The following is a 15,781-nucleotide window of genomic DNA, read 5'->3' as shown; positions in this document are numbered from 1 at the left end:
TACTGGTCTTGTAAAATGATGTTTAGTTTACCTGTGCACACAAAATTGCATAAAGTGAAATTTTAATGTTCATATAATCCAACGTACTCTTACTGAACGAGTGGCTTTTAAAGTGTATTTAAACTACATTAGCAATATATAAATTGCGGGCAATCTTATATTTTGCAAAACATCAAAAACACCTTTTAACGCCAAAAGTAAGATAATGTATAGAACTATTTCTCACTATTACTTTGGTTAAAAGCAAATGTAGCTGCCCTCAAGTAGGCACACTTTTTGACATGCGAAACTGAAATTCCATAGGTTGTTGCTGGCTAGTAATTCAATATAAATAACAATGAAGAAACCACATATGGTAAGCCTGGGATCCAGAAATTGGCTTTAAGATTCTCAAATAAAGACTTTCTTTGAAGGAACACGGCTGTATTAATTTTTAATTTGTTTCTTTTTGATCTTGTAATTACTAAAAAAAGATTTATTGGTTAATTTTAGGAAGACAAGTGTTTGAAAAGTTTTGCCAAATACTGTCTTCTTTAAGTGACTGTATGGTAATGAAAAGTTAAGAGGAGAGCCAAATTAGATTGAATAATTGTTCAGTCATGTGGGTCAGGCCGCACCGCCTGGTTGTTAGGCTGATTGCTCAAATTACATTGCCTGGGGTCCTGCACTTGGTTGGCTGTCTTCTCAGATCTTAACAAGGTTCTGGGAATTTCTCTTTCTGACAAAGTTTGCTTTGTGTTTTTCCCCCTTCCCCCACCACCTCCAGGATGCTTCATCCTCAGACATTAGAAAAGCATATCGTAAGCTTTCACTAACTTTGCATCCAGACAAGAATAAGGATGAAAATGCAGAAACTCAGTTTAGACAAGTAAGTGAAATGTGCTGTTATTACATATATTTCATGAGAAATTTACAGAAAAACTTGATCATGGACATAAAATGTATCTGTAGAATATTTCCACTTGAAAATAATACAAATGTATATCTTTGGAGTTTGAGGATTTTTTTTAACAAAATATATTTTTTCAACATTGATATTAGTCTAAATTCTGGAGGATCTTGATTGTTACAATTTTCATATTTAAATTGTAGCTTTTGCTTTTTTAAAAAAGCTCATTTTAAAATAGTTTATTATTTTATAATTTTTGCATCTTTCACAAAGAACACATTTGTATATGAATCATTTTTCACCCCTTAAGGTACTACTTAAAGACATCCATTTTTCATCTATTCATTTTTGATATGAGGATATATGATTTCCTGTTGTACATAATTATAGTGTGTTTGCCCTTTCTAAGCGATGTCTTATAGTTGAGACGATTTTTATTTTAAAGTAATGCTTCTGTTTTAGCTGGTGGCCATTTATGAAGTTTTAAAGGATGATGAGCGAAGGCAGAGGTGAGTGTTCATTTCTGCTTTTGAATTAAGACTTTCAAGTTTGATGCCTCTCCATTTGTAAAGGGAAGAATTGTCTCATTAAAATTTTATTTATTGTAAGTTCGTATTTTTCTTTTGTTTCTTCCCAGAAATATGTTCTAAAATGTATGTTAATTGCAGCACTAATTTTGGTTACATACTCACTGATTGATTCAGTTCTTATAGAGTTTAAGATCACAAGTCATAAATTAGCAGTCATTGCTTCATTAGCTATGATTTTTATATCTTTATTTCCCTAGGAAATTTGAATACCACTTGGCTTAAAACAAATGCCCACCTTTTTTTTTTAAGAGATCAGTAACAACTCCTCTGCACAGTGGTGCTCTTTTTGTTGTTTCTATCTCTTAAATCTTTTATAAGTGGGCCATTGTGATTTTCCAGATATTACTGTTTCTTTATGTTTCTTCACTCTCAAACTAAGAAGCCCTGTTTGTGAGTGGAAGAACAGACATGCATAAGTCTGCAGAAAATAGGAGCAGAAGCTAATTACCTGTTTCTTCTTCCCATTTCCTTCACCTCCTTCTCGTTCCCTTGTCCTCCACCACTGAATTTCATCCTCATCCTGAGACTCATCCCTTATCCTGAGACTCAGCTCCACCATTTCAGAAGAGTAATAATATATATAGTAATAATATGCATTGTGCCAGAGACTTCAAAGATTGGCAGAGGACCCTTCCATAGCATCCTTAGAAAGTGTGGAATTTGACAATTGGCTTCCAACTTTTAAAATCAGACCCACAATAAGCATTGCATTTTGTATCAAGTCTCAGGATAGACAAACAATTAAAAATTTCACCAAACACTCCCTTGGCCTGTAAAGCAGGCTGGTATATTTTTTTCTAGTTGTTTTTAAATTGAGTAGCAATGCTTGTGATCTGCTAAACTGCGACACCCATAAGCTACAGGGTGTCTATACTTTGAAAATGATTGCCCCACGGTAAGAGGAGAAATAGAAGGGGAGGAAACCCAACTTTGTCTTTGGGATTTTAACATCAGTCTAAATACCTCCCACACCCACTTCTCTGTGGGAGCTACTAGAGACAGCCCCCCAGTTTGCAGTGACATTCTTAATAATTTCCCAGTGCATTGTCTGGAATTATTCGGTATCTTAACGCGTTAACTACCACTCCTGCTTCTCATCTTAACTCTTCAATTTGAATACTTCAGTTTGTCACATCCCAAAGCAAGATTCAGGATACACTCCGTTGACTGAGTTCTTTGCTTTATAACAAGGACTGGCATTGGTCCAGATACCACAGTCGACATTCCTCTAGTTTGAGATAATCCATAGTGTTGAAAGAGTCCTAGAAGTGTGTTGAAAGAAATGTTGGTCCGTCTACACATATTTTCTAGTTGGTTTTTCCCATTGAGTCCCTCGTTTATTTCACACATCAAAAAATGTGTCTAATGAGTTGGATTTATTTGGTCTCCCTATATTTTGGGCATCAGATTTTGTCTTTTGGTTATCATCATAAATGTCAGTAAACTTTGTAACAATTTCTTTCAGTACAGAAATTAGATCTTCACAGAAACCTTCACAAATCACGTTATAGGTCTAATTGTCTCTTTATCAACAAAAAACATTCTTTTTTTTTTTTTTAACAACAAAAAACATTCTAACATTTTCTTTTTTTTGGGATTAATTCCCTCTGCGTTTTTTCAGTGTTAGTAGAAAAAGTGGATCTGACAGTTACACAAACAGCTATAGTATTTATACCCCTTGAGGCACAAGTAACTCTTTGGTAACTGGTTTTCCTTGAGGCAAAAGTCTTAACTAATCAAGCTGAGGACCATTTCTCTAAAGCTTATGCCTGAGGCCAGATGACCTATGAGTATTTAAACTTATAGGAGAAATGCATGCACCTCAACAGACAATTACCTAACTATTTATCATTCCTTTAGGGGGGAAAAGAGCACATGGTTTAATCTGTTAAAAAAAAAGTTTTGCGGCCAGGAGAGATAGCACAGCAGCGTTTGCCTTGCAAGCAGCCGATCCAGGACCAAAGGTGGTTGGTTCGAATCCTGGTGTCCCATATGGTCCCCCGTGCCTGCCAGGAGCTATTTCTGAGCAGACAGCCAGGAGTAACCCCTGAACACCGGGTGTGCCCCAAAAAACAAAAAAAAAAAAAAGAAAAGTTTTGTCCTGATACTGACAATTGGCTTTTGGTACCCCATTTATATATTATAATTATTCATTAAATAATGCTTTTAAGTGTGAAACTGTCTAGAAATTAGCAATATGGGAAATTATCAGTTATTTTAATAATTTTCCTTATAAATAATTGTATTTTCACTGAAATCAGGTACATTCTTTTTTTTTTTTTTTTTTTTTTTTTTTTTTTGGTTTTTGGTTTGTGGGTCATGCTCAGAGGTGCTCAGGGGTTACTCCTGGCTCGCTCAGAAATTACTCTTGGCAGGCTCAGGGGACCAGGTGAGATGCCAGGGACCAAACCCAGGTCAGCTGTATGCAAGGCACACACCTTACCTACTGCTATCACTCAGGCCCCCTGATATCAGGTACTTTAGAGAAGGTAATAGCAATAAAATTGATCAAACAAATTGAATAACTGTTTGGGGTTTTTTGTTTGTGTTTTTGTGGGTTGTTTTTTGGTTTTTGGGCCACACCCAGCAGTGCTCAGGGGTTACTCCTGGTTATCTGCTCAGAAATAGCTCCTGTCTGGCAGGGAGGATGGACCATATGAAACGCTGGACTCAAATCAATCACTTTAAGTCCTGGGTCTGCTGCTTGCAAGGCAAACGCTGCTGTGCTATCTCTCCAGCCCTGTTTGTTTTTGTTAGGGGGCCACACTGTGCAGTGCTCATCTTATTCCTGGTTCTGCATTCTGGCAGACTTGGTAGGGGTGGCAAATACTTTACCCACTGAACCATTTTTTTGGCCTCAAATAACCCTTTTTAAAAGTAAAGACAATTTTATTTTTAAAATGTTTTGATTTAGGTTAGCTTTTCATAAAGAACAGGTATTTTAGGCTTCCAAGTGTGCTCAGAGGACTGAGTGTAGGCTTTGCATCCTGGAGTTCTATCAGCCCAGGGTTCTTTTTATCCCCAGTACACGTAATACCCTGAGTACTTGAGAAGCAACCCCTGAGCACAGAGTCAATGGGAATGCCCCCAAACAAATAAAAAATTTAAAATTTTTTAAATGCTATTTTAAATGTTCAAGTCAATGATGTTTAGTAAATTTATAGTCGTACTAATGACCACAATTTCCATCATTTTCAGCTATCTTAAACCTCCTTGCAAGCAGTTCTTCCTCTCATACCAGCCTCCATCACTCATCTCCTTTCTGTATCTCTGAATTTGTCTTTTCTGTACACTTCAGATAAAGTAATGCTGTAGGTCATCTTTTACATGTGACAGTTTTTTATCATAGCATAATTTACTTTCATCTATATTATGGCATTTACCAGCCGTTCATTATTTTGTGTGGTTGAATTGTATCTCATAATCCACCTTATGGATTATGGTGAATGCACCAATGAGATTTAGGTTGTTTCCACTTGCTGGCAATGATGAACAATGCTGCCATCAACTTTTATAAACAGATGCTTTTCATTTTTCTTGAGTAATTCCTAAGAATACAATAATGAATAAACAAATGTTTTTTTTTCCCTTACTAAAGACATAAACTGTAACTTGGAACTGTACATTTTCCTTATCTAGTCTAGAGAAATCTAGCCTAGCACCCCTTTTTGAATTCTTTACATAATTCTCATTTTGGGGGAGTAGCAACTCAGCTATGTTCTAACAAATTTCTTCACAAGTACACTGAGTATTAGCTAATATTAGAACTGAGTAGATATCAGTTAGGACATAATTATATGTGTCCTAGAACATAATATGCTTTAGTAGCAGGTACTTTTGTTGAAAATCTATTGCACATTTTTAATATTCTTTTGCTAACACAATGTGCAACTTTATTTTTTCTGTTGCTCTAGTTCATGTTACTACAGTTATAAAAGTAGATTCAGAAAATCTTTTAATTTAAAATGTTTTATTTACAAAACCAATTAAAAGTATATTTTCTAAACCTAATCCACTAATAGATTTTTAACAATTCTATTATCAGTTATTAAAACTTTGCTTAACATATTAACATATTATCAGTTATATGATAAGATATATATGTTTAAAGAAAAACACAGTTAATCTGAGAATAAGGAATCTATCTTGCTACGTTCCTTAACTGCTAAATAGAAAATAACTATTACTGTAGAAAATGCTGTATACCAAAGTTCTGGTATATATATGCATCAAATAGATACTAAAACATAATTTATAGAATTTGGTCAGTTAAATTCCTATTTATGATATCTATATAATTAATTTTTTTACTGTAAAGATCAAATGTGACCTAGAAAGATGTTCATAAATTTTTTTTTTTTGGAGGGGGTGGGTCACACCTGGTTTGCTCAGGGGTTACTCATGGCTCTGCACTCAGAAATTGCTCTTGGCAGGTTCTGGGGACTATATTGCATACTGGGGATCGAACCTGGATCCCTTCCCAGGTGGGCTACATGCAAGGCAAATGCCCTACCTGCTGTGCTCTATTAATGTTTTAAGCTTGAAATGAACAATTTTATTTTAGTTTTATAATTACTATTTTCTATCTCTAAATATGCTAATATTTAATTTACATATTTTTACTGGTTAATAAATTTTTCCAGATTTATTTTCAATGTTTGTATTAGACTAAATATATTTGATGAATTGCAGATTATAGAATGGAACTCACTAATGTTATGTAATCATTATTTTATGCTCATTGTGTACATTTGAAAAAATCAAATGAAGTAAATTCATATTAGGTTGTGTTTTAGATATCTGAAATTGCTTAACTTTTTCATTTCTAAGATAATGATTCATGTTTTCATGTAATTTTTTGCATTAGTATAATTTTCATAGAGATTAAGCCAGGTTCATTTAGAGATTAAAACATGTACAGTCTTAAAGATAAATCTCATTTTAACAAATTATTAAGAAGAACTTAAGGTCAACTATAATATACTTTATATATTTAATGTAGAAAAAGCATTTGTCAATTCAAATTTTAGTTGTTTTAACATATTTTTTTCTTAAATAACTTATGGACAAAGTATCTACATATTTTAAGAAATAACTTAATTTTTTTCAGTATTTTCAGAAGGGGAGTGATTTACCATTTTCCATGTATATTCTAAAAATTGAATGATAATGGAAGCTATCTTCCCTTAAATGGCCAGTCCTCTCAGCCATAATGTTCATTGATAGTAAAATCAATAGAGCATTGATTCTAAGCTTAATCCTTAGAGAATGTTATTTAGAGTGGCACACATGACCTAGTAGATATCTAGTTCTGAGTAATGTGTTCAATGCTTAGGTTTTGCTATCTTGAATTTGGTTGTGCACTAAATACACTTTACATATGAGTTAGAAAATTGTATCTATTAATAGGTACCTAGCATTTCATATGATAAAGAAAAACCCAAGTGAGATTCATAGATATGAATGCTGTCATGCTTTCTTTCAATACGGTTTAGATGTGAAACAAACTTAATAATTTAATCCTGTTTTTTCATAAGAAATCATTGCCATTTTCTTACATATTTTTATTTTTAATAACCAAACTTTTTACATGAAAACATTGTATTAAAGAGATTAAACTGAAAATAATGATTGTTATGTTTACCTTTCTTTCTTCTCAATAAACCTGAAGTAAAATAGGTTTAGAACAAATTCAGAGCTTAATATTCATGGACTTTATGAGTGTAATTTGTATGATATCATTTCAAATCTTTTTAACAATCCGTTTTTAATTTCAAGGAAGTTATCTTTTTATCAAAGAGAGATTTAAACATGAATTTTTTTGAGGACAGTAGCTATAGTTTTTGATGAAATCAGATTATGCCTTGATAATAGTCTTAAAGAAGTGTAATCAGTATTGAAAGAGGAGATACTAATTTCATATTTTATCTGGTTTAGCTATTGCACAATCATACTTTAATTTGTCGCTCCTTGTATATTACACATTTTTTAACTTTTAATAATACTAATGAATGTCTTTTATTTTGAACATAGTTTATTTCTGGTCTTCTGTTATCGATAGCTTAAGTTGATCCAAAAGTCACATTCTAGATTTGTTAATAAAATTTGAATTTATAATCAATATTTTCTACTGAAGTTGTCTGTAATAAATCCTTTGCTTTATTTATTTTTTTGCATATCTCTAAGGTATCAATTTAATAACTATCAAAGTAGCTAGTGCAGTTGTTGCATTTAAATTGATTTACATGTCAAGACTGGCAGTTTAGCAGCTGCGCTATTATTCCTAGATCGGTCAATTTACTTGAGAAAAACCTACTACTGAGTTCTACTGACCTGCCTGACAATATAGGCCCTATTTCTATTCCTGTAATTAGGCCTGCGACTAACTCGGAATATTTTTAATTAAAATATTTTGGTCAATGTGTTGCACCAAATTAGGCCTTTCAGTGAAGATTTAATTCTGGAAATAGTGTGATTAGAATATTTAATGTGCTAAGTTCAATTAACAGGTCGTGTGTTTTTGAATATACAATTTTTGTCATCATTTTGAGTTTTATAATCATAAATGTTATTCCTGATTTTTAACCTTAAGCATTTTAATCTTAAACAGCGTCAGTAACTTTAGAGGTAAATTTAACTTCCCTTGAGATTTTGTAAAGAAAACTGACTTAAAAGACATTCTAGGAAGGCTTTTTATTTGTTCAGTTCTTCCCATCCAGCAAAGCCAAAAAATGAGGAAATTGCCAGTTAAATGTTTGCAGATAAACAGTTTTTATTGAGAAATCTGCCACATACTTTGGTTGTTGCCCTCTTTTTCTAATTTGGAAATTTTTCATTCTCTTAAGTGTTAGCAAGACAAAATAAAGAGGCGCTCATTTTATAGGCTTTTTTTATACCATTAAAAGCCTTTAATAATGTATGTAAACATTTCAATCTGAACTGTGTAAATTAAAATACTTCTGAGAAAATTTATCCTGAATTTGATTCTACTAATAATTACTTCATGGTAACATATGGAGCGCCTATCTTGATTTTTTTTCCCTCCCATTGAGATTCTTTCCTTTGTTGCCGACTTTTATGGTATGGTCTTAACTTCAGACCATGAAAGATATGTAGACTACATGGCTCCTTCAGTTTAGTTGTCATTTGAAGAGTCACATCATTGGGGTGCCGTGCAAATAGGACCTTGTATCCATAAGCATATTGCCAAGTAAGTACCCTTTTGAAAGTTGTGACTAGATCTACATAATTTTGAATTTATAGACAATTGTAATGTTGATCATTAAAATGTTACTGATTTGGAAGAGAAATTCCTTTTTCTTCCCTCTTTACAAATACAGGTTGTTAATAGCTTTTTTTTTTTTATTTAAACTTCAACAAAAAAAATATTATATTTGCTACTGTAGGTATGATGAGATTCTGATCAATGGACTTCCCGATTGGAGACAGCCTGTATTCTACTACAGGCGGGTGAGAAAAATGAGCAATGCTGAGCTGGCATTACTTTTGTTCATTATTCTCACAGTGGGTCATTATGCTGTGGTTTGGTCAATCTACCTGGAGAAACAACTGGTAAGTATTGGTAATAAATCAGACAATCTGCCTTCCCTAATTTTATAAGGAATTTTAGACATTTATTTTTCAACTGATGAAAATTTACATTTTCCTATATATTCTCATGCAAATTACTTTGTACTTTGTTTTCAGTATATGATTTCAAGTGCAATTCTAAGTGCAAAGACAGTGGAAGCAATTATCCTTTTTTAAAAATGTATATGAATTTGTTATGAAACTTTATGAAGGTCCAATTACCTTCTGAAAATGAGAAGAGAGAACTACATTCTCTTAATTATCACCTTTCAAGAAACAATAATTTTTCTAAAACAATTTTAGAAATTTTTGTCACAGGCCCTGTATATAAAAAAGTTTTATTTTTAAATGTTATACAAAACTTAGGCATAAATTTATAATATCAGAGATCAGTTGGTTAGAAAGTTTTATTTTTCTTAGCCTTTTATTGTTTAAATGACATTGTTTATTTTGCTATAATATTTATTTATATGTTCAGGACAGTAAAACATTTATCGGTGCTCATGAATTAACATCTGTTGGTTGACTCATTCTTTTTGAAGTGACATTATTAAAGTTGGGCAAATGAGAGAAAGTAAGTTGAATGCTTTCTCCTTAGAAAACTTTGATTGCTATGGAGATTCACATGACTGACAGCGCTGAACTTCATGTGTGTTTAACGACTGGATACCATGGCAACGGTTATTGTTAAAGATTGATGATTTTACTTAATCACATTGGACCATACATATATTTGCATAAATGCTCCTCTATAATGTTTCCCCTTCATAGGAGATTCTTGATAATCCTTGAAGAGTACATATTAATGATAACCTGTAACCGTAATTCTTTCCACATTAAGGATGAACTTCTTAGTAGAAAAAAGAGAGAAAAGAAAAAAAAGGCAGGAGGCAAGAATGTAGATCTTTCAAAACTTGGTGCTTCAGAAAAAAATGAAAGGTAGGAGCATATAAAAATTTTATCATTTGAAACTTTTAAAATGTCTTAAGTGTGATTCTGTTTTGTACATATGTTCATTTCAGATATGCTAAAATCATTTACAACTGTAGTAGATTCAGAAGACTAACTGTGCCATAGTTTATGAGACTAATTCTAATCTTAAGCAAAAGGGTTTTATTTTTCTGATAAAGGTTTAATATGTATTTGAGAAATAAAATCTCCAAATTCTCACAATTTGACATTTTTATACTGGACCTCAGAATTACTAGCAGAATCTGGATCACTTTAGTGTGTCGCTGAAGAGTGACAATATAGAGATATGCAGCATACTCGGAAAAATACCACTATTTCTATTGATTCATAGAAAGAAATAAAGGGCTTAAAATTGACACAGCAGGGCAGAAACTGGACTAGAGTGAGATGGAGATCAGAGACTGTCCTGCCTGTCTTCTGTCCTGGTGGCATCAGTGAGTGATGTTTCCCTGAACAGCAGATGACATTAATTTTTATGTATTGGTTTGTTTACAGTCTTCATACCTGCTTGTCAGCACTTGAGAACACTTTGATGATGCTCAGTCTTTTTAGCTGAAGTAATCATAAGGCTTAAGAATTCATTTTGTTCAACAGAGAAGTCCAGGTTGGGAAGAGGGGTTTTGTTTCTTTATCCTTCTACTTGATTAGGAGCCTTCTTCCTCCCAGTCTTAGCCTCAGTTCTTTTACTTGCTCTACGTACTGCATTTGTTGTGCCTGTGCTGTTTAATGATTAAAGTCAGATTTGGTTCTAGCAGTCATAAATTTTGTTGAAAAAAATGCCTTCATTTTTTGTTGAAAATAGCAAAAAATTATTCATGACTTTTATGAACATATTTATCTCTTCAGCTTTCTACATTTTGTTTCTCTTTTCTTTCCCTTTCAGGTTGTTGATGAAACCACAATGGCATGATTTGCTTCCATGCAAGCTGGGAATTTGGTTTTGCCTTACACTAAAAGCATTGCCTCATCTAATCCAGGTAAAATGTACCGCTTTCATATAATACTAGATGCTCTCATTTTACTTATTCATGAGGTAGCTTATGCCATGCCTGTTATTTGAATACCAATATACAGAGGATGTTTCATCATGCCAATTGAGTTGAACAGAGTTTTTGCACATGAAAATCTAATTTAGAATAGTTTTAAAATTATTTCAGTAGTATCAATTCTATAATTGGTGCTTCAAGATTATCTTCAAATTTCAGACAATAAAAAATGAAAAATAAAGTTTTTAGAACTCATGTAAAAGCAATAGAAACTGGGGCCAGAGAGAGTATGGAGGTAAGGCATTTGCTTTGCATGCAAAAGATCGGTGGTTCAAATCCTGGCATCCCGTATGGTCCCCTTAGTGTCGTGCCAGGAGTGATTTCTGAGTGTAGAGCCAGGAGTAACCCCTGCACATTGCCAGGTGTGACCCAAAAACCAAAAAAAAAAAAAAAAAAAAAAAGGCAATAAGAACTTACTCCATATCTAGTTAAATAAAACAGAACTTGGGCCCGGAGAGATAGCACAGCGGTGTTTGCCCTGCAAGCAGCCGATCCAGACCAAAGGTGGTTGGTTCGAATCCCGGTGTCCCATATGGTCCCCCGTGCCTGCCAGGAGCTATTTCTGAGCAGACAGCCAGGAGTAACCCCTGAACACTGCCGGGTGTGGCCCAAAAACAAACAAAAAATAAATAAAACAGAACTCAGTTTTATCACTTACTTAAATAGCATTTAAGTCAGTATAAGAGTCTTTATATTAGCATCTCTCATTATGTAAAATGTATGTTATTTTCCATTTTATTTGCATAAGAGTTGAGGACATTTTGTCTCATACTGGGAATCTTAAGTTTTGTTGCTATTTTTTTTAAATTTTTTATTTAAGCACCATGGTTACAAAATTGTTCATCCTTGAATTTCAGTCATAGAATGAATACAACCTTTCATCAACATACCTTTATCACCACCAGTGTCCCCTCCCACCTACCCCTCCATCTATCTCTGGGGCAGACATTTTACGTCTCTCTTTCTCTCTCTGTCTTTTTCTCTGTGTCTTTTTCCGTTTTGACACTGTGCTTTGCATTATTGATAATGAAGGGATACCATGCATGTCATTGTATCCTTCTTTCAGCACCCAGTTCTTGTCCAGAGTAATCAGTTCCAACTCTCATTGTCATGATGGACCCTTCTCTATTCTAAATGCACTCACAGCTCTTGTTTCAAGCTTCCTGCCATGGATGGTCCTCCTGACTCTCATCTCTATTGTCTCTGGATATTATTACCATACTGTCTTTTATTTGTTGATAGTTTTGATCAAACAAACTGTAGGTGCATATTATACTTACATGGTAATGTCTCTTATGGTTTTATTTACCGTATTTGCCGGCGTATAAGACGACCCCCTAATTTTGCAGTTAAAACATAGGTTTAGGCCTATATTCGCTGTATCAGACAAAACGTTCCTGTGCTGCAACTGTATAAACCACAGTGAGCCAATCACAACAAGCAAAGGTTCAAAGGTTATAGACTTCCTCTCTGACTCTGGCCAATCTGAGCAGGCTTTTGACAGTGTAGATTTGGGTCCAGAACATTGTCTAATTTGCATGCATAAAAAGCCTGCTTGGATTGGCTGAGTTAGAGAGGCGGTCGAGCAGCCTTGCAGTGATTGGTGCAGGATCGAGTTGGAAAATTCGTTTTGTGGCAATATTCAGACAGTTTTCGTTTAGCAGCATATTGAAACATTTTTCGGGATATACTCAGTGTATAAGACGACCCCGATTTTCGGTTGACATTTTTTTGTTTCAAAATTCGTCTTATACACCGGAAAATACAGTAGTAAACTAAAGAATATTTTATTCTATTGCTTAGCTCAAAGGGTCTCACACTCGCAGCCCGGAGGCCGTTTGCGATCCTCCTTACAACATTTTGTGGCCCACGACCGGCCTTCAAATATTGCAGTATTCGCGATTATTTGCTTACCGAATAATAGCAATAAAAATCGCATTAGTAAAAAAAATCACATTAAACATTCGCATACCCCAAGCAGTTCCGTTCGGGGTATGCAAATGTTTAATGCGATTTTTTGCAATGCTTTTTTTTTCTTACTAATGCGATTTTTTATTGCGAATATTCGGTAAGTGAATAATTGTGAATACTTTGTGCCTAGCACAGACGTCATTTACGCTGCTCCTGCCCGCTGTCCCTTGCATTATCGGAGGCCTAAGGGAGAGAAGTTTATTGCAGAATTAGATTTTGTCATACCTTCATCATGACTTCATCAAAGCCTGCAGTGAAGAGAAAGATTGATGACGAGCACAGACAATTTCAGGAAAAGTGGGAGATGCAGTATTTCTTTGTTGAGCACAGGGGCATCCCCACATGTCTTATTTGCTCAGAGAAAGTTGCAGTACACAAGAAAGACAACTTGAAACGCCATTATTCAACTAAACATGCTGAGGAATGTGCAAAATATCAAGGAAATGAGAGAGCCAAGTGGGTTGCCAGTCTTAAAGCATGTCTAATGAGGCAACAAGATTTCTTCAAGAAAGCAACCAAAGAGAATGTTGCATCAGTTGAAGCTAGTTACATGGTTAGTGAGATGATTGCTAAGGCAGGGAAACCATTCACAGAAGGAGAGATTGCTAAAAAATGCATGTTACAGGCTGCAAGTATTATCTGTCCAGAAAAGAAAGGTCAGTTTAGCAAAATCAGTCTTTCTGCCAACACTGTGGCAGAGCGCATTTCTAACGTGTCAAGTGACATTTATCATCAACTGTGTGAGAAAGCCAAATGTTTTGATGCATACTCAGTTGCTCTTGACGAGGGCACAGATATAACAGACACTGCACAGCTCACAATTTATATCTGTGGTGTTGATTGCAATTTTGAATTGACAGAGGAGCTGCTCACAATAATTCCAATGCATGGCCAGACCACCGCTAATGAGATATTTCAGCATCTGTGTGATGCCATTGAGAATGCAGGTTTGCCATGGAAGAGGTTTGCTGGAATAATAACTGATGCAGGGCCATTGATGACAGGGAGGAAAAATGGACAGGTGGCACTTGTTCAATAAAAACATGAAGAGGAGGGCGTAGAGAAAGCCATTGCTCTTCACTGCATTATCCATCAGCAGGCTCTTTGCAGTTAATGCCTGCCGTGTGACAATGCGATGTCTGTTGTTGTGAAATGCATCAACCAAATCAGATCCAGGGGCTTAAAGCACAGGAGGTTCCATGCTTTTTTAGAAGAAATAGAGTCAGAATATGGAGATGTGCTCTATTTCACCGAGGTACATTGGCTCAGCAGGGGAAATGTCCTGAAAATGTTTTTTGAGTTGAGAGAAGAAGTGAAAGCCTTCATGGAGAAGGATGGGAATGCTATTTCTGAGTTGAGTGATCACAAATAGCTCATCGACTTAGCTTTTCTTATTGACATTACACATAAGCTAAATGTACTAAACAAGATGTTACAAGGCGGGGCCAGAGAGATAGCATGGAGGTAAGGCGTTTGCCTTTCATGCAGGAGGTCATCGGTTCGAATCCCGGCGCCCCATATGGTCCCCCGTGCCTGCCTGCCAGTAGCAATTTCTGAGCCTGGAGCCAGGAATAACCCCTGAGCACTGCCGGGTGTGACCCAAAAACCAAAAAAAAAAAAGATGTTACAAGGCCCAGGGCAGCTTATCAGTGCTGCCTATGACAACGTGAGAGCATTCTCCACAAAACTTTTGTTATGGAAATCCCAGCTCTCTCAGACAAACCTTTGCCATTTCCCAGCATGCAAGGAATTTGTGGATGCAGGCATACCATTCAGTGGTGACAAATATGTTGATGCTATTTTTAAGCTAGAGAAGGAATTTGATCACAGATTTGCAGGCTTCAAAAAGCACAGAGCCACTTTCCAAATTTTTGTGGACCCCTTTTCCTTTGATGTGCAAGATGCCCCTCCTGTGCTTCAAATGGAGCTCATTGACCTTCAGTACAACTCTGATCTCAAAGCCAAGTTCAGGGAGATTAGTGGAAAAGCAGACATGCATGGGCAATTTTTGAGAGAATTGCCCCCAAGCTTCCCTGAGCTTTCCCGAATGTTCAAGCGCACCATGTGCCTTTTTGGGAGCACATATTTGTGTGAAAAGTTATTCTCCACATTGAACTTCAATAAGTCAAAGTACAGGTCTAGACTTAATGATGATCATCTTCAAGCCATACTGAGGGTCTCAACTGCTTCCTCTCTAAAGCCAAATGTGGTTCAGATTTGTGAGAAGAAGCGCTGTCAAGTCTCTGGCAGCAAGAAATAGGCAAAAGGTGCCATGTTCAGAAGAACTGTTCATGATCTTCACTCAATGTTATTCATGTTCAGAAGAAATAATTAAAACTGTTAATAATGATGTTTGAGGACTTTTTTTGTGTGTGAAATCCCTTATGCGGCCCTGCCTCTCCCTGACTTTGCCTCCTGAGGCCCCCAGGTAAATTGAGTTTGAGACCCCTGTCTTAGCTAATTGTTTTGTTTGCTTACTCCTGACTGTGCTCAGGAATTGTACCTGGTGGTACTTAGGGGACCATATGCAGTACCAGGGATCAAACCCAGGTCGTCTGTGTGTAAGGCAGACACCTAACTGCCTTACTACTCTGCAATACCTGTTTTGCTTATTTTGTTTGTTTGTTTGTTTGTTTTAATTTTGGGCCACTCAGGGGTTACTCCCAGCTCCAGGCACAGAAATCACTCCTGGCAGGCTCAGGGGACCATATGGGATGCCAGGG

The 15,781-nt window shown here is 35.5% G+C and overlaps 1 protein-coding gene across 1 annotated transcript in view; it reads left to right on the top strand.

The window, feature by feature from the left end:
* DNAJC1 (DnaJ heat shock protein family (Hsp40) member C1) overlaps positions 1-15,781 on the top strand; it is a 149,928-nt gene that overhangs the window by 48,044 nt on the left and 86,103 nt on the right. Inside the window, exons 2-6 of the mRNA XM_049777841.1 lie at positions 767-868; positions 1,352-1,398; positions 8,886-9,051; positions 9,911-10,008; positions 10,925-11,018. Coding sequence (XP_049633798.1) covers positions 767-868; positions 1,352-1,398; positions 8,886-9,051; positions 9,911-10,008; positions 10,925-11,018 — 507 coding nt within the window. The remainder of the gene's footprint in view (positions 1-766; positions 869-1,351; positions 1,399-8,885; positions 9,052-9,910; positions 10,009-10,924; positions 11,019-15,781) is intronic.

The sequence above is a fragment of the Suncus etruscus genome, chromosome 7 (genome assembly GCF_024139225.1).
Source record: "Suncus etruscus isolate mSunEtr1 chromosome 7, mSunEtr1.pri.cur, whole genome shotgun sequence".
Taxonomy (NCBI): Eukaryota; Metazoa; Chordata; class Mammalia; order Eulipotyphla; family Soricidae; genus Suncus; species Suncus etruscus.
The sequence above is the reverse complement of the archived record's forward strand: the minus strand, read 5'-3'. Positions and strand labels throughout refer to the sequence as shown.